This window comes from Pseudomicrostroma glucosiphilum (assembly GCF_003144135.1).
Source record: "Pseudomicrostroma glucosiphilum strain MCA 4718 unplaced genomic scaffold BCV69scaffold_2, whole genome shotgun sequence".
NCBI classification, from domain to species: Eukaryota; Fungi; Basidiomycota; class Exobasidiomycetes; order Microstromatales; family Microstromataceae; genus Microstroma; species Microstroma glucosiphilum.
The window spans coordinates 1,659,937-1,684,642 of NW_020289914.1; the positions used below are offsets into that span (position 1 = coordinate 1,659,937).

The 24,706-nt window shown below is 57.0% G+C and overlaps 10 protein-coding genes across 10 annotated transcripts in view; 4 read left to right on the top strand and 6 right to left on the bottom strand.

Annotated features, from left to right (window-relative positions):
• The window catches only part of BCV69DRAFT_297235 (hypothetical protein), a gene marked incomplete at both ends in the record, with an annotated part of 1,647 nt that extends 1,341 nt beyond the window's left edge, over positions 1-306 (top strand). The window contains one exon of the mRNA XM_025494094.1: positions 49-306. Coding sequence (XP_025350453.1) covers positions 49-306 — 258 coding nt within the window. The remainder of the gene's footprint in view (positions 1-48) is intronic.
• A 741-nt stretch (positions 307-1,047) lies between these two features.
• Positions 1,048-2,024, bottom strand: BCV69DRAFT_310764 (hypothetical protein; the record flags this gene model as incomplete). Its single annotated transcript, XM_025494814.1, has 2 exons — positions 1,429-2,024; positions 1,048-1,351 (listed from the first exon to the last, which is right to left on the bottom strand). The coding sequence occupies exons 1-2, from the start codon at positions 1,812-1,814 to the stop codon at positions 1,048-1,050; spliced, it is 690 nt and encodes a 229-aa protein (XP_025350454.1). The 5' UTR covers positions 1,815-2,024.
• A 59-nt stretch (positions 2,025-2,083) lies between these two features.
• BCV69DRAFT_292545 (Bromodomain-containing protein) lies at positions 2,084-5,461 on the bottom strand. The gene is made up of 2 exons (XM_025493804.1): positions 5,312-5,461; positions 2,084-4,925 (listed from the first exon to the last, which is right to left on the bottom strand). Exons 1-2 carry the CDS (start codon positions 5,357-5,359, stop codon positions 2,178-2,180), a joined length of 2,796 nt encoding a protein of 931 aa, XP_025350455.1. The 5' UTR covers positions 5,360-5,461; the 3' UTR covers positions 2,084-2,177.
• A 132-nt stretch (positions 5,462-5,593) lies between these two features.
• Positions 5,594-8,184, top strand: BCV69DRAFT_280902 (DEAD-domain-containing protein). The gene has a single exon (XM_025491782.1). It carries the CDS (start codon positions 5,658-5,660, stop codon positions 8,037-8,039), a length of 2,382 nt encoding a protein of 793 aa, XP_025350456.1. The 5' UTR covers positions 5,594-5,657; the 3' UTR covers positions 8,040-8,184.
• BCV69DRAFT_280903 (putative chromatin assembly factor 1 subunit C) lies at positions 8,065-9,820 on the bottom strand. The gene is made up of 3 exons (XM_025491783.1): positions 9,520-9,820; positions 9,020-9,397; positions 8,065-8,933 (listed from the first exon to the last, which is right to left on the bottom strand). The coding sequence occupies exons 1-3, from the start codon at positions 9,729-9,731 to the stop codon at positions 8,204-8,206; spliced, it is 1,320 nt and encodes a 439-aa protein (XP_025350457.1). The 5' UTR covers positions 9,732-9,820; the 3' UTR covers positions 8,065-8,203.
• Positions 9,821-10,086: 266 nt separating this feature from the next.
• BCV69DRAFT_280904 (ATP synthase F1, beta subunit) lies at positions 10,087-12,564 on the bottom strand. Its single transcript, XM_025491784.1, has 5 exons — positions 12,438-12,564; positions 12,122-12,196; positions 11,803-11,855; positions 11,578-11,709; positions 10,087-11,496 (listed from the first exon to the last, which is right to left on the bottom strand). Exons 1-5 carry the CDS (start codon positions 12,535-12,537, stop codon positions 10,228-10,230), a joined length of 1,629 nt encoding a protein of 542 aa, XP_025350458.1. The 5' UTR covers positions 12,538-12,564; the 3' UTR covers positions 10,087-10,227.
• Positions 12,565-13,101: 537 nt separating this feature from the next.
• On the top strand, positions 13,102-14,074 carry BCV69DRAFT_310769 (hypothetical protein; the record flags this gene model as incomplete). The annotated part of the gene is made up of 4 exons (XM_025494815.1): positions 13,102-13,182; positions 13,298-13,469; positions 13,584-13,595; positions 13,688-14,074. 4 exons carry the CDS (start codon positions 13,102-13,104, stop codon positions 13,729-13,731), a joined length of 309 nt encoding a protein of 102 aa, XP_025350459.1. The 3' UTR covers positions 13,732-14,074.
• On the bottom strand, positions 13,879-15,535 carry BCV69DRAFT_280908 (cell division/GTP binding protein). The gene is made up of 5 exons (XM_025491785.1): positions 15,382-15,535; positions 15,051-15,192; positions 14,868-14,949; positions 14,441-14,792; positions 13,879-14,370 (listed from the first exon to the last, which is right to left on the bottom strand). Exons 1-5 carry the CDS (start codon positions 15,481-15,483, stop codon positions 14,071-14,073), a joined length of 978 nt encoding a protein of 325 aa, XP_025350460.1. The 5' UTR covers positions 15,484-15,535; the 3' UTR covers positions 13,879-14,070.
• Positions 15,536-15,788: 253 nt separating this feature from the next.
• On the top strand, positions 15,789-17,679 carry BCV69DRAFT_280910 (alpha/beta-hydrolase). Its single transcript, XM_025491786.1, has 2 exons — positions 15,789-16,045; positions 16,127-17,679. The coding sequence occupies exons 1-2, from the start codon at positions 15,845-15,847 to the stop codon at positions 17,399-17,401; spliced, it is 1,476 nt and encodes a 491-aa protein (XP_025350461.1). The 5' UTR covers positions 15,789-15,844; the 3' UTR covers positions 17,402-17,679.
• Positions 17,471-24,054, bottom strand: BCV69DRAFT_305864 (kinesin-domain-containing protein; the record flags this gene model as incomplete). The annotated part of the gene is made up of 2 exons (XM_025494676.1): positions 17,471-23,793; positions 23,886-24,054. 2 exons carry the CDS (start codon positions 24,052-24,054, stop codon positions 17,648-17,650), a joined length of 6,315 nt encoding a protein of 2,104 aa, XP_025350462.1. The 3' UTR covers positions 17,471-17,647.
• Between the last annotated feature and the right edge of the window lie 652 nt (positions 24,055-24,706).

Here is a 24,706-nt window from a genome sequence, read left to right on the forward strand (position 1 = left end):
GGTGGTGGCGACTTTGGCGAGATTGGCACCACCTACCCCGCACCTGAGCCTCGTCGCGATGGTGGTGGCGACTTTGGCGAGATTGGCACCACCTATCCCGCACCTGAGCCTCGTCGTGATGGTGGTGGTGACTTTGGCGAGATTGGCACCTACTACCCCGCGCCTGAGCCTCGTCGTGATGGTGGTGGTGACTTTGGCGAGATTGGCACCTACTACCCCGCGCCTGAGGCTCGCGAGGCTGACGAAGCTCATGCCGGTGATGACTTTGGCGTCATTGGCACGTACTATCCTACAAACGAGGCATAAAGCCCCAATCTCCTTCCGTCCAGAACCCTCACCGTGGGTTTCCCGTAGTCCGTATCCGTAGACCGTGGTGTGGTCATACGTGGTCCGTAGTCTGGCCACAGACACCCCGTAGTGTGGTCTTCCGTAGTCGTTAGTCCACCGCTCAAAAGCTCTTGTTTCTTCTTGTTGTCTCTCTGTCTTTGTGCTCTTTTTCCTCATCTACTCCTGTCTCCTCAGTCACTCCTGTCCGTTGCTGCTTTGGTCGCTCTTATCGTCCATGTATGCAAATAGCATTTCCATTGTCTTTATACTTCGTCTTGAGTATCTCTCACAGAGCCGTGTCCAGCATTGCCTCTTTCTCCTCTGCACTGCCTCTCGCTCAGCTTTCATGCTGCCTTTTCTTCTATATGACTGTCCCGTCGCCTTCCTTTCCCTTCGCTGCTTTCCCTTCGCTGCTTTGCAACAGTCATCTGCCTCGTAATAAGTCGCTGGCTTCACCTCTTGTGCTCGCAGGCAGACCCTTGTCCTGACTGCCTGGCCGACTGTAACTCTACAGCTACAACAAAGAGATGCGCGAGGTCGATTTCCCCTTTGAAAAGGCTCTCCGAGGTGTGACCTCACCTAGATAAGCAATGACATAAAGTCTGCAGCTGCCGTACGTAGTGCCTCTGAGGAAGTCTGTGCTCGCATAGCATGTTGTCAAGGTAGTTCAGATGAGCATTAACCGCCGGGAGAGTAATCCTCCGACCCTGATACATGCTATCACTTTGCCTTGTCGTTTTGTTTCTCGCCCTCGCCCGTCTTACTTTTCTTGACGTCCGTCTTGCGCTTGATCCCCAGCAGTCCTCCACCATCTCTCTTCCGCTTAGCCTTGGCGGCAGAAGAAGTCGCATTGACTGGTGAGGCTGACGACTTTACGGCTGCTGCTGCAGCTCCTGGCGAGGCTGCCTTGCCATTCGATGTTGTCGGAGCGGGAGAGGACGCTGCTGGGGGCGGTGAGTTGCTTAGGGCCTTGGGAAGCAGGGAAGATGGAGGGGGAGGAGACGTCTCCTTGTTCAGAGCCGCCCTAGAGTACAAGAAGTCATTTCTGCGTCAGCATATCACCTTTCAGGGACTCGTCAACGGTGCACTCCACCAACTCACATCCTAAAAGCCTCCAACTCTCTCCTCTCCTCGTCCCTCTTCCTCCTCTCCGCGTCCCGTCTCTCCCTCTCTACCTCGGCCAAGAAATCACTCTCCCCTTCATCAATTCCTCTAAACTGATTGCTCAATTTCCAAGTCTCATCGAACTTCTCCTGCTTGGAATTCTTCTGCGCCTGTAAGCGCTCAAAGAGGGATCGTGGGTCGTACTCTTCCTTGGCGCCTTCTCCTACTCCGCCGGAAGAGGAGGGAGGGGGGGATTGGCCGATGCGGGCATAAGCTTCCTTGAGGCTTTGCTCTCGCTTCTTCTGGGCTTCGCTGAGCTCCGTAGAGGAGACGAAGCGGGAAGCGACGCTGCCTTCCTTGGCTACATTGAAGGGATTCGACATAGCGGGGTTGAAGTGCGGGGTGAGCAGCGGATTTGGGGCAAGGTAAGGCGGCCTCCGCTCAAGAAAGGCTGCGGATGGCAAGGGATCAGGCGAGCGCCCCGACAACAGAGTCTGGATACTGCTGAGGAGGGCGACGGCGAGCTAATGAAGACGGTTTACTGAGGTACGGGAACCAGCCATGAACATTGGCCATTTGAACTCGTAGGCCATCGCAATTCAAACTCCCTTTCCGCATCCTTCGTACCAGATTCATCCGAACAAGGCGTCAACTTCAGAAGCATACGTGGTATTGACAAGGGCACATACATGCGTGATCACAAGTACATTATTTCTGCAAACGATACACATCTGCTTTGCTCCCCGCTACCTGACTATCCACAGACGATATCCTTCGCACGGCGAATTGACCCCAGCCGCGTCGCCTCCCTCAGCCCCGCCCAGCGGTGGACCAGGCACAAGGAAGATCTCTAGGAGATTGGGCCCCCTCTGCAGTGGCACCAGGACAGTCGCCGTGTCTCTTGTCCAAGTTGCATTGACTTTGCGCCCATTCAGGATGGTGGATACTGCCGGATTGTAGGACTTCGTGGAGGTCGTCTGCTGCGCTTCGGAATGCGAGGCGTGCCCATTGACGCCTGGCTGGGTGGCCCCATTGGCTTGTCCGCTGACTTCCTCACCATCGACGTCCATGGCCTCTCCATTGGCTTCAGTCCGCTCGGAGCGCTCACTGCCAACGGTATTCTGCTTCTGTGGCGCGCCTCCAAAGTCCCGCAACCTGAACAACACCTTGACATCGCTCCTCCCCTCGCCCACAGGCAGGACGAATTGGCGGCTGCTGCCAGCAGCGCTCGTAGAAGCAGCAGGGACCACATTAATGACCTTCTTGAGGCCCTGAGATAGCACGACGAAGCTTGGGATCGCAGCCGGGCGCAGGGGTGCGGCGGCTCCGTCCTGCTCCATCAATGGCTTAGATGCGATGTTGCCAAAGACAGAGGGAGGTGGAATACCGGAAAGACGTCGGATTTGGCCTCTCTTGCCTAGATCGACAGTCTCTGCAGGCGGGGCCGGAGCAGCGTATGGCAGTTGACCGAAGTACTGCTGCTGCTGCTGCTGGGGATAGCGCTGTGGAGGAGTATAGTAAGGCGGTTGCCCACGGTAGCTTCCCTGTGACTGAGGCTGAGGTCGCTGTTGCTGCTGGGGCATCGAATGACTAGGAGTCACGCCCTGATGAGGAGTGTAGCCTGGCCTGAATTGTGGCACTTGGGCCTGCGGGGTATTGGTACCTCCGGGCGCAGGAGGTGAGCGAGCAGGTCCAGGGGTGCTGTTTTGAGTGGTCAAAGGTGGAGGCAGGTCTCTCGAGGAGGGAGCTCGCGAGGCAGCTGATCTTACAGGTCGACCGCTGGCAGAGAACTGTGGGGCTGCCGCTTCCGGAGACATCTGGCCGTTAGGATGACTTTGTAGCTCTGGAGACTGACCTGGCCCGGCTCCGGGTATGTGACCAGGGCTCGCGAAGCTGCCCAGTGTAGCTGGCTGCTGTTGTCCAATGCCATTCGGCAGGTAGTCCTGACCTGGCAAGCTGTTCCTTCCGCCTAGCTTTACCTTCAGGCGAGAGGAGCTGGCTTGACCTGGTGGTGGCGTCATACTTTGGGCAGGGCTACCAGGCTGGCTCGCTTCGTGCGCTTCGATCACGTGCAAGGGAAGGACGCTGCTCCTGGTGTCATTTGGGTCCAGAGTGAAGCCAAGCTCAAATGCGATTGGCAGCATTTTGGTGTTGACGTGCCGTTCGATCGCATCCGCATCCTGCCAGATGATGCTATTCTCTTCGTTGTAATATTTTGCGTTGGCGATCATCGTTTGCACTGCTGTGAAGAAGGCATAAGGCGACTTGTACAGTCTTTCGCTGACGTTCTCGTTGATCTCCTTCAGCGAGATTGGCTGCTGAATGACTTGGTAGTAGTCCGGGTAGTCGTCTTGACTCGGCAGCTCTTCGAAGAAGTCCGATGCATAGTCATCGGGACCGCCGCCGGGTCGCTTGAGGTCAATGAGCTCAGCGACCCATTGTTTCATCTGGCTCTTGAGATTCTTGCCGCGGCCAAAAGGCCTCCTTCTCTTGTCTGCGCCGTTGTTCCTGACCACGGAAGGTCCTGGTGAGGACTCGGGCGGGTAGCTCTGTGAGAGTTGGGAGGAAGACGGGGCCTCTTGAGGCAATACTGCAGCTGGTGGTGTTTTCTCTTCAGCAGACACTGGAGCCCGGGCTGGGGCCTGAGCGGGCGCTGGCGCCGGAGACGAAGGGATGGGGGAAGGTGCACTCGATAAGCCGGTGGAAACCCCAGGTGAGGACGCCACTGCATCTTTAGCAGTTAGGGCCTCTACAGCGGGCGGTCGTGGAGGAGCTGACGTCTCGGCTTGACTGCCCGACTTTTTCTTGATGGTGATCCGACGCAGACCCGACGGCTGCTTCGTGCCGGATGAAGAAGCTACATCCTCCATACTGGTGTCCTCTTCACCAGCAGTCTCACTTGCGTCTGCCTCCTGCTTTCTCTTCTTCGCCGGCGACGGCGGTGCAGAGGTCATGGGCTCTACGCCTTCCACTTGAACATCGAAGAGTAGCTGAACGCTAGCAGGCAGATCAAGCTGTGTACTCTTGGTCCCAGCCGCTGCAAACGTGAGCTCAGCATGGGAATCCTTGATGATGCTGTGGAGTGCCTTGGCCTTGAGCCAGAAGGGTGTATCTCTAAGGTTGTACCTCTTTGCGTTCATACAGATGATCTCACAATCATGCTTGACGTCTTCGAAGGATGCGTACTCCCGGACGGCGAGCTTGGCGCGAATGTCTTCGAAGGTGAGTGGCCGCTTGATGATCTGATAGTAGTCTGGGTAGATGGCAGCATCGGGCAAAGCGAGGAAGGGCTCTACGAGTAGACTTGTAGGGTCATGCTCCTCTGCGATGTCGCGTGCATGGTAGACTACGTTGAGCAGCTTGTAGCCGAGCTTGGTCACTTCTTCCGGGTCGGTTGTGGTACTCGTAGGCCCGGAGGGGTGTGGTGAGGAGGACGATGCCTTGGATTCTCCGACCTGTTCCAGTCGACTCCGTTTACGACCGCCTTCGAGAATCTGCGTAGTTGGCAAGGGAAGATCATGTCAGCGATGCTGAGGAAGAACATTGTCGCTCTAGATCCGATGAGTGGAGGAGGAAGCGGGCAGGAAGTAGGAAGATCACTTTGCACCTTTCAAAAAAGCACAGGAAGATCTATTCCTCCTCCTTTCCTTGTAGCAAGGCCACGGATGCTTTCTGCAAAGTTAACATCTTCATCGCAGGCCTTCGTACAGCTGTAGGGGCTGACCTTGACCGGTACCAGCCTGTTGAAACCGGCCACATTGGCGTGCGCCTCTCCTGCCAGTGCATGTAGCTGCCTTCCGGACCGCACCCTGATATTTTTACGCGTTGAGAGGTGCCGCCAGTCGCGACGTGAAATGCGTACATGAGACGCCATACTCACATTGGCTGCGCTGACACCTGCGACGGACACCGGACCCGCAGGAGCCATGCTTTATTAGGCCAGAAGAGGTATGAAGATGACGTCGAGGGGCGGATGGTATGCTGATAGGCCGACGCAAGGCTCAAGGGGGGCGAGGCGGAGCAGGCGAGGTGGTAGGCGGTAGCAGCCTGGGTCGCCCCGCGTGCGAGGCCGAGGAAAGCGGAGCCGCGCAACGACGGAAGCAGCGACGGACTCAATCTGAGATTTCCAGATATTCTTGAGCCAGGCGGGGCTGCACTCAGGCAAAGGGGAGCGTACCATACTCCATATATGCGCTAGAGTCAGGTCACAACACCAGCAAGTTGCCATGGTAGAGGCTGGCACGGTACCTTTACCGGGTCCATTGCCCATCTCAGCATCTGGGCCGCCTTTCTCCTCTTTGCCCCCAGGCCTCTCACCCTGGATACTGGAGCACCTTGCCTCCCTCTCCTTCCATACGTCCACGCCGGTGCAGGCGTCGACCATTCCGCTGCTACTCAAGCACAAGGACGTCATCGTAGAGGCAGTGACGGGTAGCGGAAAGACACTGGCATATCTTCTGCCGCTTCTGGAACTCGTCAGAAAGCAGCCGGGCTCAGCCAACGGTGCAACAGCGGAAGAAGACACAATTGCCGGGGACAGAGATGATGGCATCAAGGCTCTCATCCTCTTGCCTACAAGAGAGCTCGCGATCCAGGTTCATACCGTTCTCTTGTCTCTAATAGAGTCTGCGCCGACCTCAGTCAGCTCTTATGTCCGACCACAGCTCGTGGTGGGAGGCGGTAAGACTCGGCATCATGCTGCTCCTGAGCGGGGCGAGGATGAGGAGGACGATGGAGTGGGAGGATCCAACACGCCCCAGCAGGACTTTGCGAGGCTGAGAAAAGAGAGGAACAATGTCATTGTTGGCACGCCCGGACGAGTGGAAGGTCTATTCAGCAAGGGCATCATCAAGGGCAAGGCAAAGACCATGGAACTTCTTGTCCTCGATGAGGCTGATCGTCTGCTGGACCTCGGCTTTCTGCCATCTCTCACATCCATCCTCGCTGCTCTCCCAAAGCAAAGGCGGACGGCCCTCTTCTCTGCAACCATGACCGATGCCCTTGACCAGCTCGTCAGGCTGGGCCTTCGCAATCCAGTGCGCATCACTGTGCGAGTGGAGATGAAGAAGAAACTTCTGGCGAACGGCAAAGCTAGCGCAGGGGCGGCTGCCAGCTCAGAAACCACAGCCCGCATACCCGCATCTTTACAGAATTTCTTCCTCGTCTCTCCTCGCGAGGACAAAGTCTCTCAGCTGGTACGTCTGCTGCAGCACGAGCCTCAGCAGTACTTCACGCAGAAGATCGTCGTCTTCTTTGCCACCTGCGCCCAAGTAGAGTACTTCTTCAAGGTCCTCTCTACGATTCCGCAGCTTCGACATTGTCGTCTGTATTCTCTGCATGGCCGACAGAACCCCACACGCAGGACCAAGGCGTTCAACTCCTTTATGAACGATATGCCGGGCGTTGGCTCTTCCTCCAATGCAGACTTAGCTACCAGCGCCTCGGTCCTCCTCTGCACAGATGTTGCCTCGCGAGGGCTCGATCTGCCCAACCTGGATCTGGTCATCCAATTCGACCCGCCGCAGGACCCAAACCTCTTCAATCACCGTATCGGTAGGACAGCTCGTGCTGGCAAGTCGGGACGAGCCGTCTGCCTACTGGCACAAGGAAGCGAAGAAAGCTACATCGACTTCCTGCGACTGAGAGGCGTGCGAGGGGAGCGGTATATCTTCCCAGCTCAAGACAAAATCGCCTCGGTAGGAAGTGGAAGCAAGTCACTCGCATCGCTCACTCCCTCGCTGCGAGCTCAGAATCTTGCAGACCTCGCCACGCACGACCTCTTCAAGCTGGCGCTGGTGAGCTTTGTCAGGGCTTACGGCAAGCACGAAGCCAGCTACATCTTCCCCAAGAAGGACCTCGATGCCGAGCTACCACAGATGGCGCGCAGCTGGGGTGGTGTCCGACTCCCGAAGATGGGAGAGCTCAGGAAGAGCTCCAAGAGCGCCGGCGGCGCAGAGGGAGTCGACGTCTTGGGTGACTCGGAGGGCTGGCTAGATGGGAAGGTAGACGAGGCTACATGGGCCTACAAGGACCCCGCCAAGGAGAAGGCTCGCGTCCTTAAGCTGACCAACCCCAAGGCTCCAAAGGCCAGAACAGCCGCCGCCTCACTCGACTCGGGCGTGAATCCGGACGCAGAAGCTCCAGTATCGACTGCCATTGACGAGGAGGAGGCTCCTCCTGCTACTGCCTCATCCTCTACTGCATCGCACCGTAAACGCATGCGCGGCGCCGAGGAGAGTGCGCAAGGTGCCTGGTCTAAGCAAAAAGCTTCCAAGGACCGGCGTGATGAGCGCAAGGAGAAGAAGAAGCGCAAGAAGCTCGCCATTGAGCGTGCGCATCAGGAAGCTCTTTCTCTCAAGGAGAAGATGCAGGAGGAAGAAGAAGGAGATGAAGAGATTGCAGAGGAGGAGAGGGCTATCAGGAGGGAGAGGAGAATGAAGAGGCGTGAGATGGATCGGATTGCTGGAGAGAGGAGCTCGAGGGGGGAGAATGCCGTGGGCCTTGATGGGGATGGAGGGCTCGAATTTGGTAGTGGTGGAGAGAGTGATGCTGCTGGGGAAGGGGGTGGAGCAGGGGACAATGACGCGGGCTTCTTTGACGACATGTGACGAGGCGCATACCATAGCCTTCAATATGACCTCGACCTCAACCTCGCTACCTCGTTCCACATCACATCGCATTCTTTGTCTCAGATAGTGTCTATCGACTGCACAGATATGTTTGGATTGCTCTAAGAGAACTCAGACAGACAGTCTGCAACTGCAATTTTGCCTCACTCCAGCTCCTCCTCGGGCACCTCCGCCTCGTCTCCCTCTCCCAAAGCATTCGAGCTAGGGCAAAAGGCCATTAGGATATTATCCTCTGCCGCTGTCGCCATGTGCCATTCTGCCTGTGGACTCCAGCAAATATCCGTCGTCCTCGCCGTGTGTCCACCATGAACAAAGAGGAGCTCGGGTGGTCCATCCTCTGCATCTTCGGGCGTCTGCTCTTCACCGATGCGCGACAGGTCCCAGAGCATTACGCGTCGATCGGCTGCTGCGCTTGCTAGCACAGTAGGGTGGAAAGGGGACCAGGCCAGCTGGAGCACCTCGTCTGTGTGTGCCTCGAGGGAGTGCAGCTTCGTCTTCATGTTGCGCATATCCCATAGAGCTACCGTCTTGTCGCTGGAGCCAGTGCAGAGGATAAACTCATTCGACGGACTGAAGACGACCGAATTGACTTCGCCTGCGTGGGCTTCGATGCGCTGCTTGGGCTCGTCGGCCTTGCCGCGAGTGTCCCAAAGGAGCAATTGACGATCATCGCCCACAGAGGCAAAGAGAGACTCGTGGTAGTTGTGCCAAGCAACGTCTTCCACAATGGCCGTGTGACCGCGGTAGGTCTGCACTGGCTGGATTGTATTGTCGCCCTTTTTGTACGAGTTGATGTCCCAGTGGCATACCGTCGTGTCTTCTGAAGCGGCAAGGATGTGGCCCTGCTTTAGTGGATTCCAAGCAAGACCATATCTAGCAGCGGGAGGAAGAAAGTGAGGGCGACCTGTATCAGAGGGCAACGCTCAGTGACATCTCTCGTCAGCTCCTCCTCTACTCACCCCTCCTTCTCCTGTCCCACCAAGATCATATCCGGCTTACACTTCCCGTCCGCACTAGGCAGCGAGCTATGCTTTGTCCGATCAAAGATGTACGTCGGTCCCATGACGGTCCTCGTTGCAATGAGGTCAATATTTTGTGGGCAATACCTCGCCCTATTCACCTCTCCATCATGGTTAATCTGTTGAATGATCTTGACTCGGGCATTGTTCGAACCATAGGACCCGATTTCACCCTTTTCCTCATCGTACTTTTGCTCGTCCAGCTCAACGACGCGATTGGGCAGTTGGACTTGGGCGATTTGAAGGTAATTTTGATCTTGCCCGGAGGTGTGGGTGCCGAGGAGAAGACGATGTTGGGTATAGGTTCTTCCTGCAGGTCTGAAGAGGCCAATGCCAGCCAATTCAGAAGAGAATAGAGACTGTGTGATCAGCTCGCCATGCTCCATCCAATCCAGCCTGTATGCACCTCTCCTCTCTTCCCTCCCTCGAGTGCTACTCACTGCTCCTGATCCGGAAACCATTGACAAGTCAAAGTAGGCCACTCTAGTGCATGAGTCACAACCAAGTCGTAGAGGTAAGGCGAGTTCTTCTTCCAGATCTTGTACTCCTCATTGCTGATCATCGCCGCGTTCGCTTCGGCATCCTCGACGACTTCGACGGGAACGGCAGAGGAAGAGGCAGCAGCGGCAGCAGCAGCGGCGGCGACGCTCATGTTTGAATTTCTGCAGACGAAGGAGGAGAGGGGAACGAGGAGATGAGGCGATGTGGGTATGTTATAGGAGTCTACGAGGGGAGCAGCAGAACGTCTCGCGGGAAGGATCGCTCTACTCACTGACTGTTCCTCGACTGTCTGTGCGGGCGGGGCGGCGCGCAGAGCCAAATTGGCACACGCAAACAACGCGACGTGCGGAGCGGAGCCAGAGACGGACAGGCAGGCAGCTCACACGTACTGTAAACCACACACACACACACACACACACGCCCAACGAATTCATCTACGTTGTTCCACGAAGCCTTGTTCATTTCAAAGGGTAGTGTTTGCTAGACGACACAAGAAAAGACGATACGGCAGGCGCTCAAGGACAAGAGACAGACACATTGCTCCACTAACCAGCAAAGGTGGGGCCAGGATGGGCCTCCCAAGATTGAACTCTGTCAGTCAGCCAAAGACGTGCAGTCTTCATCTCCCTTTTGATCCTTCCCTACGTTTACTTGGACTCCTTCGACATTCGCTCAGCCTTCTCACGAGCCTCGCTCAGGTCACCAACCATGTAGAAGGCAGACTCTGGCAGGTCGTCAGCCTCTCCGTTGATCAGGGCCTTGATCGAGCTGATCGTCTCCTTCAATGGCACCAGTCGTCCCTCGATACCAGTGAAGACCTGGGCCACAGCGAAGGGCTGCGACAGGAAACGCTGCACCTTTCGGGCACGCTCGACGACCAGCTTGTCCTCCTCGGACAACTCGTCCATTCCCAGAATGGCGATGATGTCCTGCAGCGACTTGTAAGACTGCAGCAGCTGTTGGGTCTTGGTGGCGACGTCGTAGTGCTCCTGACCAATGACGACGGGGTCCAGCAGACGGGACTTGGAGTCTAGAGGGTCGACGGCGGGGTAGATACCCAGCTCGGCAATACCACGGGACAACACAGTGGTGGCGTCCAAGTGGGCAAAGGTGGTGGCAGGGGCAGGGTCGGTCAAATCATCGGCGGGCACGTAGACGGCCTGTACCGAGGTGATGGATCCCTTCTTGGTGGTGGTAATTCGCTCCTGCATGCTTCCCATGTCCGTGGACAGAGTGGGCTGGTATCCGACGGCAGAGGGGATACGACCGAGCAGAGCAGAGGTCTCGGAACCTGCCTGGGTGAATCGGAAAATGTTGTCGATGAAGAGGAGCACATCCTGTCCCTCCTCGTCACGGAAGTACTCGGCGATGGTGAGACCGGTCAGGGCGACACGGGCACGGGCTCCGGGGGGCTCGTTCATCTGACCGAACACGAGAGCGACCTTGGAGTCACCTTCGAGGTTGATGACACCAGTCTCGATCATCTCGTGGTACAAGTCGTTACCCTCACGGGTTCGCTCACCGACACCGGTGAAGACGGAGTAACCACCGTGGGCCTTGGCGACGTTGTTGATCAGCTCCTGAATCAGCACAGTCTTTCCGACACCGGCACCACCGAAGAGACCAATCTTTCCACCACGAGCGTAAGGGGCGAGCAGGTCGACGACCTTGATACCAGTCTCGAGGACCTCGGCAGAGGTAGACTGCTCAGAGAACTCAGGGGGCTCACGGTGGATGGGCGAGCTCTTGACACCCTTGATAGGACCCCTCTCGTCGATGGGCTCACCAATGACGTTGATGATACGACCAAGGCATCCGGGACCGACCTGGATAGAAATGGGGGCACCAGTGTCCTGGACCTTCTGGCCACGAACGAGACCCTCGGTACCGTCCATGGCAATGGTTCGGACAGTGTTCTACGTTGAAGGGAGTAGCAATGCTTGGGATGTCAGTACATATATCGATGGAGGCAAGATTGGTGCTGCATCGCCACTCACCTCTCCCAGGTGCTGGGCGACCTCGAGGACCAGTCGGTTACCGCTCTGAACATCCTGAACCTCCAGGGCGTTGAAGATGGCAGGCAGATCCTCGTTCTCGAATTGCACGTCGACGACGGGACCAATGACAGACTGTGGGATTAGGTGAGGCAACGTGCCGCGCGGGAGATGGTGTCAGCCTTACAGCCCTGCTGTTGTTGCAATACTGCCAACGGAGGTGCTCACCTTGACGGCACCGAGCTGACCCTTGCCGGAAGCGGGGGTGGCTAGGCCACGAGCTGATGGAATGGAGAAGAAGTGGTGAGGTAAGTATCGATCCTTGCGAATGTGTGCGGCAGTCGCAGGTGCAAGGAGCAGCATTGCGCCATCTACAGCCCTCTGCTTGCACGTTCCCCGACGAGGATGTGGTGCATCGATGTGGGCACAGCACCGACACCATCGTCCATGCACATCTGGCCCGCATGCCTCTATGCCCTTTTCCAGCGCACCATCTGACCCTGACTGTCTGATCTTCATTCCTACGCGATCGAGTATAGATACGAACCTTGAACAGCAGCGACCTTGGGAAGGGCTCGGGGGAGGGCAGTGGGGCGAGCATTGCTGACAGCTGGGGCTCGGACTGAAAAGGCGACAGAAGGGAGAGAGTGAATGTGTGAGCATATGCGATACCATTAGTGGGTGCGCGTCGTGGTGGAGCTTCCATTCGAGGAATGGGGACCTTCCCGCCCTTGGGCCCCATCGCGTGTAGCCTCCTTTGCACCACTGCAGAGACTCGTACTGCTCTCAATCTCATCATCATCCCCTCGACCTTGCACAGAAGTGCTTCCTTTTCATCTTGCGAGAGGGATCCATGTACTCACCAGCGGGTGCGACGGCGGTACGAGCGAGGGAGCTGAGGCTGCGGCTGCTCTGAGCCTGTCGAGCGAGGGAGCGCGGGGCCCTGAGAGCGATGCGCTGCATTCTGAAGTGTCTGCTAAAGGTGTGTGAAGGCGGGAGGAGAGGAGGAGAAAACAGAGACGCCCTCTTGGTGATTGGTATAAGGGGGAGGAAGGGGGGGGAGTTGATGGTAGTGGGTGGAAGATTGGGTGGGGGGCTCGTGGGAGGAGATGCGAAGAAGAAGGGGCGCACTGGCAGGGCAAGGGCGGGCGGGCGGGCGGGCGGCGCTTGGGTGATGGAGGCGGGTCATGACCAGCTGGCTGGCTGCCTGGCTGAGGGCCATTTGCCTTCTCGGGTCTCTCGCCCCGCCTGGGTGCCCTGCTTGGCTGGCGGGAAGAGCCGGGAATGTCGCGCGCACACACACACACGCAAGCCCAATGTCCGTCCACCTTCCCCTCGGCCATTGCTCTTGCGCCCGCGAATTCAACCTCCGACCCTCCGCTTGGCCCCCCCACTTCCGTGGACGATGGACAAGGACGACGAGCAAGTCGAGTGACCAAAGCGCAACAGGAAGGGTACGCTCACCTCTGCTTGGAGAAGCATCACAAGCACAAGCAGATAGCATACAGCCAACGTCACTCATCAGCCATGTCGGAACATCCAGCATTCACAATGGCCGCCCTGACCAGCATCGGCGGCACCATCGGCTTCCTCAAGACTCGCAGCGTCGTGAGTCCACACTGCATCCCCTCCCTGTCCACTCTCCACTCTCCACTCTCCACTCTCCACTCTCCACTCTCCACTCTCCACTCACCCTTCCTCGTTTCCCTCTTCGACCCCACAGCCCTCCCTAGTAGCCGGCGTAGGAGTTGGAGTGGTATACGCCCTCGCAGGCACCAGGATCAAGAGTGGCCAGGACTACGGTTACGAGCTAGCAGCGGCCAATTCACTCTTGCTCGTGGGAAGTAGCGCGCCTAGGTTCGCAAAGGGACCCGTGCCGAAGGGCTTGACATTGAGTGAGTGGCTAGCGTCGGACAGACAGACAGAACGGGAGTGGGAAAGAAGTCAAGGATGCTGCTGATACTTCTTCCCTGGCCTCTTTCGCGTGCTCTCCTCGTCTGCGAATCCAGTCGGCACACTCGGTGAGTCCACAGCTTCAACCTCTTGCCCTCTTTTGATCCGCACCGCTGACCCACCCACTACCCTCCCTTGCAACCGCTTTCACTCTCTACAGCCCTCGCATTCTATGGAAAGAAGGTCTACGACTTCCGCGCTTGATCCTGACATTCTCCCTTGTAGCGCAAAGCCTCTTGCTTTCATTGTAACGATACAACGCAAGACCACTTCATTCACCTCACGAGCTGTGCATATAGTTTGCTCCGAGAGACAGGCACAGACTATCATATCCACAGCCGAGATCACGAGCGACTGAGTTTGACCTTTGGCGAGGTCATCAATGACGCTTTTTGAAAAGAGAGAGAGAAAAAGGGATATACAAGAAGAGTCTCTTCGCACAGGGCAGAGGAAGCGCGGGGGGTCTGTCCCATTTCTCAGAGTACTGGGCTTAAACCACCTCACCCGGCTAGCCGCCTTCACCGACCAGTCATGACCTGTCATCTAGACTCCATTGGCCTGTTGCTGCATCTGCTGCTGCTGTTGAGCCTGCTGCTGCTTGGCACTGCTCTCCTTGAGGGCTAGGAGCTGCCTCGACCTGAAAGCCTCGTAATGCTTGAGGGCAGTCGTCTCAATCAGGTCTTGTAGATGCGTCCTGGTCAAGAATGTTCGCAGCTGGTTGAACTCGCAGTGGTTCTCGTTCTCTACGTTGATGACGCCGTATCGGTTCTTGCGACCACGCACGGTCTTGCCATCGATGACCACATTGCGCTCAGAACCGACAACAGCAAAGGGGATCAGGTCCTGAGAGGGAGGAGGAAGGAAGGGAAATCAGCACCTGACGTCTCTTATCGGCCCTGCCTGTCTTACTCACCCTCATCCTCTCGTTGAGCTCCCTCTCGCCCTCCTCGAATTCGTCGCTGTCAAAGGGGTACGCATGAATGTCATGGTACTCCATCTCATCACGAATCCTCGCCTTGAACTGTGCCCGCTCCTCCAATGTCAAGCTGTCGCTCTTGGCAATCACCGGCACCACGTTGACCACGTCGGCGAGCTTCTTCATCACGGTGACGTCGATGGGCCGCAGAGTGTGGCCGGTGGGGTTGATGAAGAAGAGGCAGCAGTGGATGCGGGTATCTGTAATGTAGCGCTCACGCATAGCGGTCAGCTCTTTGCGGAGGTATGCCGAGTGTTGGTCTTTGATGTACTTGATGATAGGGTCCCAGCTGCAGAGCAGAAATCCAGAGAGCAACGTCAGAGATGTCCTCAGTAGGTAACGAGGCACGGACAGCCCTACTCACCAGTTTTCGTTGTTAATCTGCTCACCGTATCCGGGGCTGTCGACGATGTTGAGACGCAGCTTCACACCGTTCTCGATGATGACTGAGGTATGGAAGAAGCGAATGCATATCTCGTCAGTCGTTCGCTCCTCCTTCATGACGGCTCACTGGTTAAGCTTGGAATAGCTTCTTTGCTCTACTCACGATGTGAGACTGGGTGAATTTCAGTGGTAGATCTAGGCTGCTCAAAAGCATCTACACGTCCCTTTGAGTCGATGAGGTGGCTAGCGAAGAGTGTGTTGATGAGAGTCGACTTTCCCAGACCAGTCTGACCAACGACCATGACCTGGAGAGTGGGAGCAAAAGAGCCACAGGGGGTGGGACGAGCTTCAGCAACTGCGCAATCGATAGGTCGCACGGTACAGCCAGCTTTGCAGAGCATCTACGACTCCTCCCAAAAGAAAAGATCGACGACTGGAAGGAGGATCCCTTGCTATCGCCCCCTTTGTCGAAGGTGGCAGAGACCAACACTCACATTGAACTGGAAGCCCCTCTTCAGCAGCTTTGTCTCAATCTGCCTAGTGATCGAGTCAAAACCGACGTACTGGTTGAGTGGGGTAGGCTGAACTTCTGTCATCTTTGCAGCAGAAGCGTATCAGCACAGGCGTAGGAGACGAGGATGGTCGAGTTGGTATTAGTCGTGGTGGAAGAGGAGGTGATCGACCGAGGACAAGAGAGTGAGTACCGTACGCCCTCAGAATTGAGAGCCAGCCACGACGCACACACGCACACAAGCACAAGCACACACACGCCCACCGCGCCCCGGCCACTGCACCGGAACGGAAGAAAGCGCTCGAGCCATGCACGCCACGCCTCTGGAATTGACGGAAGTCCGGCTTCACTCGGCAAGAACATTCGGAGATGGTGCCTCCTCCGCACTCGCAGGCAGCTTCCACCTTGCCTTCCTTCCACCCATACCAACAGATACACCACCCAGTATGCCCCGTGTACCGTACTCATACCCTGCTCCTGGAGCATCTTCCATCGCAGATGCTATCCGCCAACGACGTGGAGAGCGAGGACTGACGCCCCTCGATGGCATGCTCCTCAACGCCCAGCCCATTGCCGAGGGATGGAACAAGCTCCTCGGCGCTGTCAGGACCGGCTCGTCGCTTCAAGACGATCTCAGAGAGATCATGGTGAGAGCACAGAAGACTGAGATGGTCGCTCCCTGAATACTGGCTGATTCTCACCTCGCCTTGCTTCTTCCCCGCCGTCAGATTCTTCGAGTCGCTGCCCGCAACCGCGCTGCCTTCGAGTGGATCCATCATGAGCCCGTAGCGCGCAAGGCTGGCGTCACAACCGAGCAGCTCACCCGTATTGGGGACATTCAGAGCAATTCCTTCTCTTCTCCCGGTTCAGGCCAGCTCTCCCCCTTGCAAGCAGCCGCAGCTGCATACGCCGATGCCATGACCGCCCACGTCAAGGTGCAGGACGGCGTCTTTGATACGCTCAAGCACGAGCTTGCCAAGGCGGCTGGTGGGGACGAGAAGACCAATCAGCTCATGGTCGAGGCGACGGGTACTGTCGCCGTGTACAACATGGTCTCGCGCTTCCTAGTCGCTCTGGACATCGACGACCGAGCCAACCAAGAAGTTCCCGTGCCAGGTCTGCCTTCAGACAACGGTGCAGGAGTTCCCACCTTCCCAGAGTCCAACTACGGAGCCGGTCGAGGTCTAGTGCAAGTCTTCGGAGGACAGACGATTGCTACTCGGGTGCACTTCCACTCCATGACTGCGCCATGGGTCATCCTGATCAACTCGCTCATGACCAACCTCACAATGTGGGACGATGTTGTCGCCGGGCTTAGCGACGCCGGGTACAACGTCGTCTGCTACGATCAGAGAGGCCATGGCGCCTCGCCCGCTCCCTCAGAGCCATGCACAGTCGAGCAACTAGCCGATGATGCAGCTGACGTTCTGACTGCCTTGGGTGTGGACAAGGCTCGCGCCGTCATCGGTGTCTCGCAGGGAGGAGCCACTGCCCTCTCCTTTGCCATCCGTCATCCAGACCGCGCCGAGAAGATTATTGCAAACGACACACAGCCCGCCTCTCCTGCTGCCAACGCCCAAGCATGGGAAGACCGGATCGCCCTCGCCAAGAAGGAGGGCATGAAGCCCCTCGCAGACGCTACCGTCGCACGGTGGTACGGCTCGGACATTCCGGCGGGCAGCGAGGCCATCAAGGCCAAAGCCTCCCGTCTGATCGAAGGGACGGACGTCTTCGGCTTCGAGCAAGGCGCACGGGCTCTGCAGAATTATGATCTGCTCTCTACTGGACTCCTCAAAGCCCTCGCTGCCAAGCCTACCCTCCTCGTTGCGGGAGAGGCAGATGGAGCTTTGCCCAAGGTACTTGAGGGATTGAGCCAGGATGTGAAAAAGGAGGGAGGCAGCGCTGAAGTGACCTTTGCTAGCGTGAGCAAGGCGGCTCATCTGCCCATGATGGACAACCCGCAGGGCTGGTTGGAGGTCGTTCTGCCTTTCTTGAAGAGGTGATAAAGGGATGCTGGAAATCTACACTTCAATGGCATCAGGTGACAATGACGATACTCATTCACCAATCAGAATGAAGTGTGACAAAAGAGTGACAAAGGACCGCTATGAGAAAGGAGCAGGTATGAAGGGAGCGACATGGTATGATGCACACATCTAAGGGAAAATAATAGAGACCGTCTATCGCACCGCTAGGCTGGTGCTTGCGCTCTACTCCGCCTCCTTACAAATCTCCCCCTAGTCCCGCCCTCACAAGCAAAAGAGCTTACTCGACTTCTTCCTATTCACCTCCTCCAACCTCGCCTCAAGATCCCTAGCAGCCTTCTCCTTTGCCATCCTCTCTGCTCGAATCTTTTGCTCATAGTCCTGCTTCTCTACCAATGTGCTGCTCCTCACACTATCCACCTCCTTCTGCGAAGCCTGTAATTGCGTTCGCAGATCCTCCGTTTGAGAGGCATAGCGATCGCGTTCCCGTGTAACTTCGCCGAGCTGCACGCGCGACTTGCGCAAGTTGCGCTCCGAGTCATTCAACGCGGCCTCGAGGGTGGTGACCAGATCGATGTTGGCCTGCAGATCGGCCTCGCAGTGCGAGAGCTGCTTGGCCAGCTGCCTGAGCTCCTCGCCCTGCTCCGTGAGGAGCTTCTTGGCCTCTTGGCTGCCAAGGTTGTTCAGATTGATGCTGGCCATGGAGGTGTGTCTGGATCCGCCGGAGGAAGAGCGAGTCAAGGCGCTCGTGCCAATGGTACCAGTAGGCGTTGTGGGTCCTGGTGACTCGGCCCTTGTCATCAGAGAGGAGAGGGATGTGCGGGCAGCCAGAGGAATCGAACTGCGAGGCAGCGTTCCACCAGCACCACTGCCAGACGTAGGTGGAGTGGGAGGCGGTGGAACCTTGGGAGGAGGGGTGGGCGGTGGCATTGATCTCCGACCAACCATAGCGGGGGTGCCTACAGGTGTAGATGGGCCAGGTGAGGATACGGTAGTATCGCCCAGTGTGACATCGGCGTCCTGTTCCTCGCTGAGACGCGGAAGGAAGCTCTTTCCACCCGCAGCATCCTCTTGCAGATCCCGCAATTGCTGCTCCAGCTTCGTTCGCTCTTCCGTGATGGCCTGCACCTCATTCTTACTGCGCTGCAGCTCCGTCTTTAGGTTCGTCAGGTTGTGCCTGTAGGTCACCATCTCCCTTCGGAGCTCAGCCGCCTCGGCTTTGAATTCCTCTGCTTGGTTGTCGCCGCCTTCGGAACGGAGGCGATTGAGCTCCTCGACAAGCTCGTCTCTTTCAGCAGAAACGCTGGTGAGCGCGTCCTCCAGAATGACCAGAGCGTCGCCTGTCTCCATCAGCTCGTTTCGCAGACCGTCAACGTCCACGAATTTGCCATTCACATCGTACAGGCCAGAAAGACGGCGAGATAATGACGCGACTTCCTGTTCGTGCGCCTGGCGGAGAGACTCGAGTTTGGCTTCATGTTCCTCCATCATGCGTTGCCTCTCTGTTTGATGAAGGTTGTGGACATCAGCCAGCATACGATGGCGCTCGGCATTTGCTTTTGCCTCGAGGCTGGCAAGGGCAGCCCGGTGCTCAGAGTCAACGGTGGCTGCAGAATCGGTGGACGAGCGAAGATCCTTGGCCACAGCAGCTGCAGTGGCAGCAATTCCAGCTTCTGCTTCCACGCGGTGCTTGGCGAAGGCTTGTTCGTGCTGCAGCTTCGACTCAGCGAGAGCTTCTTCGTGTTGGCTCTTCAGGTCAGCGAGGGCCTTCTCATGTTCGTGCACCTTTGCCTGCATCTGATTCGTCAACTCTGCGAGACTTGCTTGATGTGCCGCGTCTCTCTCAGCCAGCTGACTGCTCAACGCTTGTGCATGCTCTTCCTCCAGAGTGGTGAGCTGCTGGTCAAGTAGACTTCGCAGATCCGCAACAGCAGCATCCTTTTCGGATAAAATACGAGCAAGAGCCGCTTCATGCGCTTCTTGAGCCTGTTGCAAAGCGGCGCCTTGAGCGCTCCTGCTTGACGCGTCAGCCTCGGAGTGTTCCCCGATCAGCTTGTCGGTGATACTCTGGTGATCCGCCTTTGCCGTCTCCAACGCTGTCTGATGATCGGCCTTCAAGGACTTCAGGGCAGTCTCATGTTGAGCGGTTGTCCTCTCTAGTGCCGTTTCGTGCTCTGTCTTCAACGAGTCCAGTACAAGCTGATGCTCTGCCCTCTTTGTTGCCAGTGCTGCCAGATGCTCCGCCTTCATCTGATGCAGATTTGTCTGATGCTCCGCCCCGTTCGCCTCGAGTGCAGCCTGTCCCTGTGCCTTTGCCGACTCCAGGGCACTCTGATGCTCCGCCTTCATCGAGTCCATAGCGGCTAGATGCTCTGCCCTTGCGCCTTCAAGAGCAGACTGGTGCTCCTCAGTCAGTCGTGCTACTGCTGCTGCGGCTGCACCTTCCGCTTCCTTCTCCTGATCTGACAAATCTCCATCTACTGGAATGGCGGCGGGCGCGTTGGGCGCCTCGACTTGCAGGGAGGCCTGGTCGCTGATCGCTTTGAGCTTCTCTTCGAAAGCGCGCTCCCGCTGCGTTAGCTCATCTTGGCTGTCGGCAAGGGCCTGGCGGAGCTGCTGGACCTCCTGAGCCATCATCGTGCTGTCGCGATCCTGAGAGGGAGCGGACTGAGATGGCTGGTCTTCCTTGACGATGGTGACATCGGCCTCCTTGTCGTTCTTAGCAAGAGCAGCCAGCTGCTCCTTGAGCCTCTCATTCTCCGCCGCAAGATCAGCAGACTGAACCTCCGCTGTCTTCTGGAGCGTCTCGCTCATCTGTCTCTCCGCCTCGAGCAGGGCCGCAAGCTCATCCGTCTTGCCTCGATGCAGCTCTTCCTGGTGCGCCATCGCCCTCAGCAGCTCATCGATTCGACTGGTGTCCGTACTCCTGACCGCCGTCGAGGGAAGCGAGCCGTTTTCGGATTCTTTGCTCGAGCCGGCAAAATACTGCCCAGGCCCTTCAATGGCGTCGCGGTCGAGAGCAGGCGTAAAGAAGGCTTGGGGGTAGTCGGTCAACGTAGGAGAGACGCCTCCTGCGCCCAACAAGTTCATGTTTGGCTCAGCGGGCTTGAGGTCTCTGGCGATCTCGCTCTCATCGACAACGGGCTCAGTGGTTGGACCGATGATATTGAGGCCGACCACAGGCGTCGAAGCAGAATTGCTTCCTTCGGCATCCCTGCTCTTCAGAGCCGCTTGGAGACTGGCAATCTCCGCCTCTCGCTTCTTGAGGACCTCCTGCAAGGACATGAGGCCCTTTTCCAGCATGGCATTCTTCCTATCATAGCTCGCCGGTGACCTTCCTTCGAGCTGCTTTCCACCAGGGGATTGCTGCGTCATCGTCGGCGACGGCGGTACCGAAAAGGAGATTGTCGATGATCCGGAAAGCGATAGTGGTCGAGGAGCTCTGCTGCCGGTGCTGATGCTGTTGCTGCGACTGGCTATAGCAGTGGAAGAAGTGGCCGAAGAGAGCTCCTGCGATAAAGACTGTGACAAGGAGCGCGGTCTTTCCCGCCCAGACGGTGAGTCTGGGCCTCCCTGTCGCGGGTTGTACCCAAAAAAAGAGCTCGCTCTTCTATTAAGGGTCAGTTGTTCGTCTGCTCTCGATGGCGAGTCCTCACCGTTGGAACGGTGAGGAATGTACTGCATCGAGCCTCGCCGGCTCAAGTTGGGTCGAGGAGAAAAGTCAGAGTCGACTGAAGCCAGTAGCTCCTCTCGAGGTTCCGAGAAGCCTGCTTCCGAAGATGGCCTTTGATTCTCGGGAGCGAAGCTCGAGATCTTTGCCTCTGAGATCTGGAGCTGGAGTTTCTGGAGCTGCTCTAGAGTCTCCTGATGCTTGACATTGATCGCTTCTAGCTCGTCCTTGGCCTGCTTTTCGCCCTCACGGCTGCTCTGCGCTTGTTGACGCAGGGCTTCAAGTTCACTTTCAATCGAAGGCGAAGGGACTTTGATCTCTTCGTGATTTTCGTTGGCCAGCGAGGGTTCCCCATTTGGCACAGCCTGTGATGCATCTCGAGCCTCGCCAGCGGTGCTTGCAGCAATAGCAGCCTCGAGCTCCCGGATCTTGTCCTCCAAGGTTCCGCGATGTAGCTCATGAGCAGCAGCAGCATCATTGAGACGGCCTCTTTCCTTGACGACCATGTCATGCTCCCCCTTGAGAGCGTCCATCTCAGCTCGCAGCTCTAGATTGGACTGCTCGCTCCTCTGGAAATCCTCCATGATCGCCTTGGTCTGCTCGTCATTATTCAGTGCTTCAATGCGCTGCTGCAGCTCCTTGTACGCCTCGTCTCGACGCTCGACGTCCTTCTCCAGGCGCTCAACTTGAGCCGTAAGCGTCACGACACTCTCATCTGCCTTTGCGAGTCTCTCCTCAAGACCCTTGATGTACAGCTCTCTGCTAACCTCACCTTCCTTCATCTTCACCATTTCCTTCTTGAGCTCCACGGACGCCTCTGCCTCACCGGCGTCCTTGCCAGAGAAGGACTGCAGACGTGCTTCAAGATCACGCGCATACTCCTCTGTAGCGGTCTCTCGAGTTTGCACTTTTGCCAGACGAGCTTGCAGCTCGACGATCGTCGTCTCACGAGCCTCGAGCTGTTGCTCAACATTCAGCATGCGCTGTTCCTGTTGAGAGACAGTGTTCTCGAGCTCGTAGACCACTTCCTCGGTATGGCTCAATGCAGCCTTCATGAGGTTGCACTTGTTCTCCAGATCCTCAATTGCCCGCTCATACTCGATGATGATGGGCTCAGCAGCTGCGAGGAAGGCCTTGTCATCATCTTCCGCAGAGCCTCTGTGCTGCAACTTGGTCAGCTCGACGGTGAGCTGGGCTAGCTTCTGGCTGATCTCAGTGTATTTGCCCTGCCACAGCATCACTTCCTTGTTCTCCAAGGCCTTCAGGGAGGCAACGTCGCCACTACCTTTGGCACCTTTGAGGATGCCGAGCTCTTTGCGTAGTCGCGTCACTGTCATCTGCAGGTAGGAGATGTCGTCCCAGCCCATCTCCACTGCGCCCTGCTCGACCTTGTTTTTGATGTTGCGAGCCCGGTTGGCATACTGAAGAGTATTGATCGTCTCACCCACGTTGTATTCCGTCGGGGCTACACAGGCGATCATCAGCGTGTGCGCATTACCTCCCAGACTGTCCTGCAATAGTCTAGTCAGTTTCGAGTCTCGATAAGGAACATGCGTCGTCCTCTTGGCCTTTGAAGGATCGCCAAGGGCAGAGATGACATTGCCCAGAGCATGCAGTCCAGCGTTGATCGAGATCCCCTCCTTTGCACGATCACCTGCAGCATTAGTCCGCTTGAGCCTTTCCGAACCTGCCAGATCCACAAAGTGGAACTTGGACGTGACAATCTGCCAGCTACCATCAGCTGACCCCGCAGTCGGCGTCCCTGGTTGAGGCGTGGTGCTCCTGGAGTTGAGCGAGCTCGTGGGACGACCACCAAGCGAGGCCCTCCCAGAGCTGTGTACAGCAGGAGATTGCGCGCGGAGCCCACCAGGCATCATCGAGACTGGCCGTGGGATACCCGACGACGTCGAACGTCCTGTAGGAGTGGTCCTGCCACTGGGCGTACTCCTACCGCCGGTGAGGTAGCTAGAGGCAGCAGTAGGAGGAGGAGGAGGACCCGTCCCGACCCACCGCTGCTGTGTTAAGGTGAGCGAGAAGATGGCGTGAGACCGTGAAGACTGGGCGTTCATATCAGTTTCGTTGGTCCTTCGAATAGAAGAACCTTGTAGCAAGAGGTTCATCACATCTGTGACGCCTTGAACCTTCGCCTCTCGCAGCCCACTCCAAAGAATATTCCCAGCCTTGTCCTCTCTGATTTGAACGAGCGGTCGAGCGCCTCCTTCACTGTCGCCAAGCAGATCGATGAGCTCTTCATTGTAAATCTCGATGAAGCTAGCCTTGGCCGAATACGAGATGGCTCCCGTCTTGCGCTGACTTTGCTTGACTTGATTGAAGATTTCTGCTACAGCTCTTGGGATGATTCCGATCTGAGGGTCAATCGCCTGACCAGCGACTAGCGATTCGAAGTCGACGTCGGCTGTACTTGTACCCATGGTAAAGGACTTTCCACTTGAAGTCTGCCCGTAGGCAAGGATTGTCGCATTGTATCCATCCAGAAAGTGTGTGATGAGAGGCTGGGCTACTGCATATACTTGCTCCTGCCCATCCTCTTGCCCTAGGACCCTATCGAAAGTCCACGCTTGTCTTTTGATCCCTCCAGAGGTACTCGCAAGGGCGTCCGGAGGTCCTGTGGAAGGCTCAACTTGAACGGAGCTCGAAGAGGTAGGGACTACCACGGCTCTTTGCCATCGAGGAGCAATCGTAGCCTCATCGTGCGAGTTTAGCGGACGAACACGGACAGCTAGAGAGCCAGTCACGAATGATGAGGAAAGGAAGAGCTTAGCACTTAATCGAGCCACCCCTCCGCCTTGCATGACGCTCGTGTGTACTCACCAACCTGGACCGAAGTAGTATTTGCTCCTGCCGTTGCTCCTGCTCCATCTTGGCTACTCTGCTGATGCTGATGCTGCGCTGTCGACCCTCCCAATGACAAAGAAGAAGACGCCGAAGTCGCTCCCTGGCCATTGTGTCCCATGGACAGTCTTGGACGAGCAGCCGACATGGTGGAAGCCAGACAGGGACGAACTTCCCGAGAAGCTCGGTTGATGAAGCTGCCAGACCCTCTTCAGGGGTGCGCCCGAGCCTATACTGTGCTCAGGGGCGGTCGTGTCCAGAATCAGGCAGCAACTCAAGCTGTGATTGAAGTTCCACTATGAGTAGGCAGCGAGAGCTGTGTGTGGGTATGTTGTGTATCGCGAGACAGAGTAGAGAGATCTGTGCTCCTCTCAACTCGTGTAGGTGTGTATGACCGTCGGATGTCTCGGTCGTTTGTACGAGATGGAGATGGAGGGTCCAAGCGGGGGATGTATCTGCCTCTCCTGCTCTTGCTCAACTCTCAGCGAAGCCCTGTGAGGTGACAACGTACGAGTAGCAAGACTGTTAGTCCACTCCCCAAGCGCAGCAGCAAACCAAACGGGAGAGATCTAGCTAGCGCCGTTGTCCCCTCAGAACTCGGAAAGGAAGAGGATGGGGCCGGGATGGGGTAGAGGCAAGGGGCAAGGCAAGGTACAGTACTCTAAATAGGAGGGCAAAAGATTGAAGCGGAGCCAGTGCGCCGGAAGTGGGGACGTGTTGGTCTCGCAAAAGGCACGCAGCCTTGCAGCCTTGCAGCCTTGCAGCAGCAGCAGCGCCCAAGCGCCATTGTGAGCGCAGCA

Coding starts and splice junctions, on each gene's coding strand:
- BCV69DRAFT_280903 (XM_025491783.1), bottom strand. CDS start 9,731: ATGAGCGTCGCCGCCGCTGCTGCTGCCGCTGCTGCCTCTTCCTCTGCC. Junction 9,398..9,519: donor TGGTTTCCGGATCAGGAGCA/GTGAGTAGCACT, acceptor TGGCCTCTTCAG/ACCTGCAGGAAGAACCTATA. Junction 8,934..9,019: donor GTGGGACAGGAGAAGGAGGG/GTGAGTAGAGGA, acceptor TCCCGCTGCTAG/ATATGGTCTTGCTTGGAATC.
- BCV69DRAFT_280902 (XM_025491782.1), top strand. CDS start 5,658: ATGGTAGAGGCTGGCACGGTACCTTTACCGGGTCCATTGCCCATCTCA.
- BCV69DRAFT_280910 (XM_025491786.1), top strand. CDS start 15,845: ATGCCCCGTGTACCGTACTCATACCCTGCTCCTGGAGCATCTTCCATC. Junction 16,046..16,126: donor ACGATCTCAGAGAGATCATG/GTGAGAGCACAG, acceptor CCCCGCCGTCAG/ATTCTTCGAGTCGCTGCCCG.
- BCV69DRAFT_280904 (XM_025491784.1), bottom strand. CDS start 12,537: ATGCAGCGCATCGCTCTCAGGGCCCCGCGCTCCCTCGCTCGACAGGCT. Junction 12,197..12,437: donor TACCGCCGTCGCACCCGCTG/GTGAGTACATGG, acceptor TCGCCTTTTCAG/TCCGAGCCCCAGCTGTCAGC. Junction 11,856..12,121: donor CAAGGTCGCTGCTGTTCAAG/GTTCGTATCTAT, acceptor CCATTCCATCAG/CTCGTGGCCTAGCCACCCCC.
- BCV69DRAFT_280908 (XM_025491785.1), bottom strand. CDS start 15,483: ATGACAGAAGTTCAGCCTACCCCACTCAACCAGTACGTCGGTTTTGAC. Junction 14,950..15,050: donor AATTCACCCAGTCTCACATC/GTGAGTAGAGCA, acceptor TCCATACCTCAG/TCATCATCGAGAACGGTGTG. Junction 14,793..14,867: donor CAGATTAACAACGAAAACTG/GTGAGTAGGGCT, acceptor TCTGCTCTGCAG/CTGGGACCCTATCATCAAGT.
- BCV69DRAFT_292545 (XM_025493804.1), bottom strand. CDS start 5,359: ATGGCTCCTGCGGGTCCGGTGTCCGTCGCAGGTGTCAGCGCAGCCAAT. Junction 4,926..5,311: donor CAGGTGTCAGCGCAGCCAAT/GTGAGTATGGCG, acceptor CCAACTACGCAG/ATTCTCGAAGGCGGTCGTAA.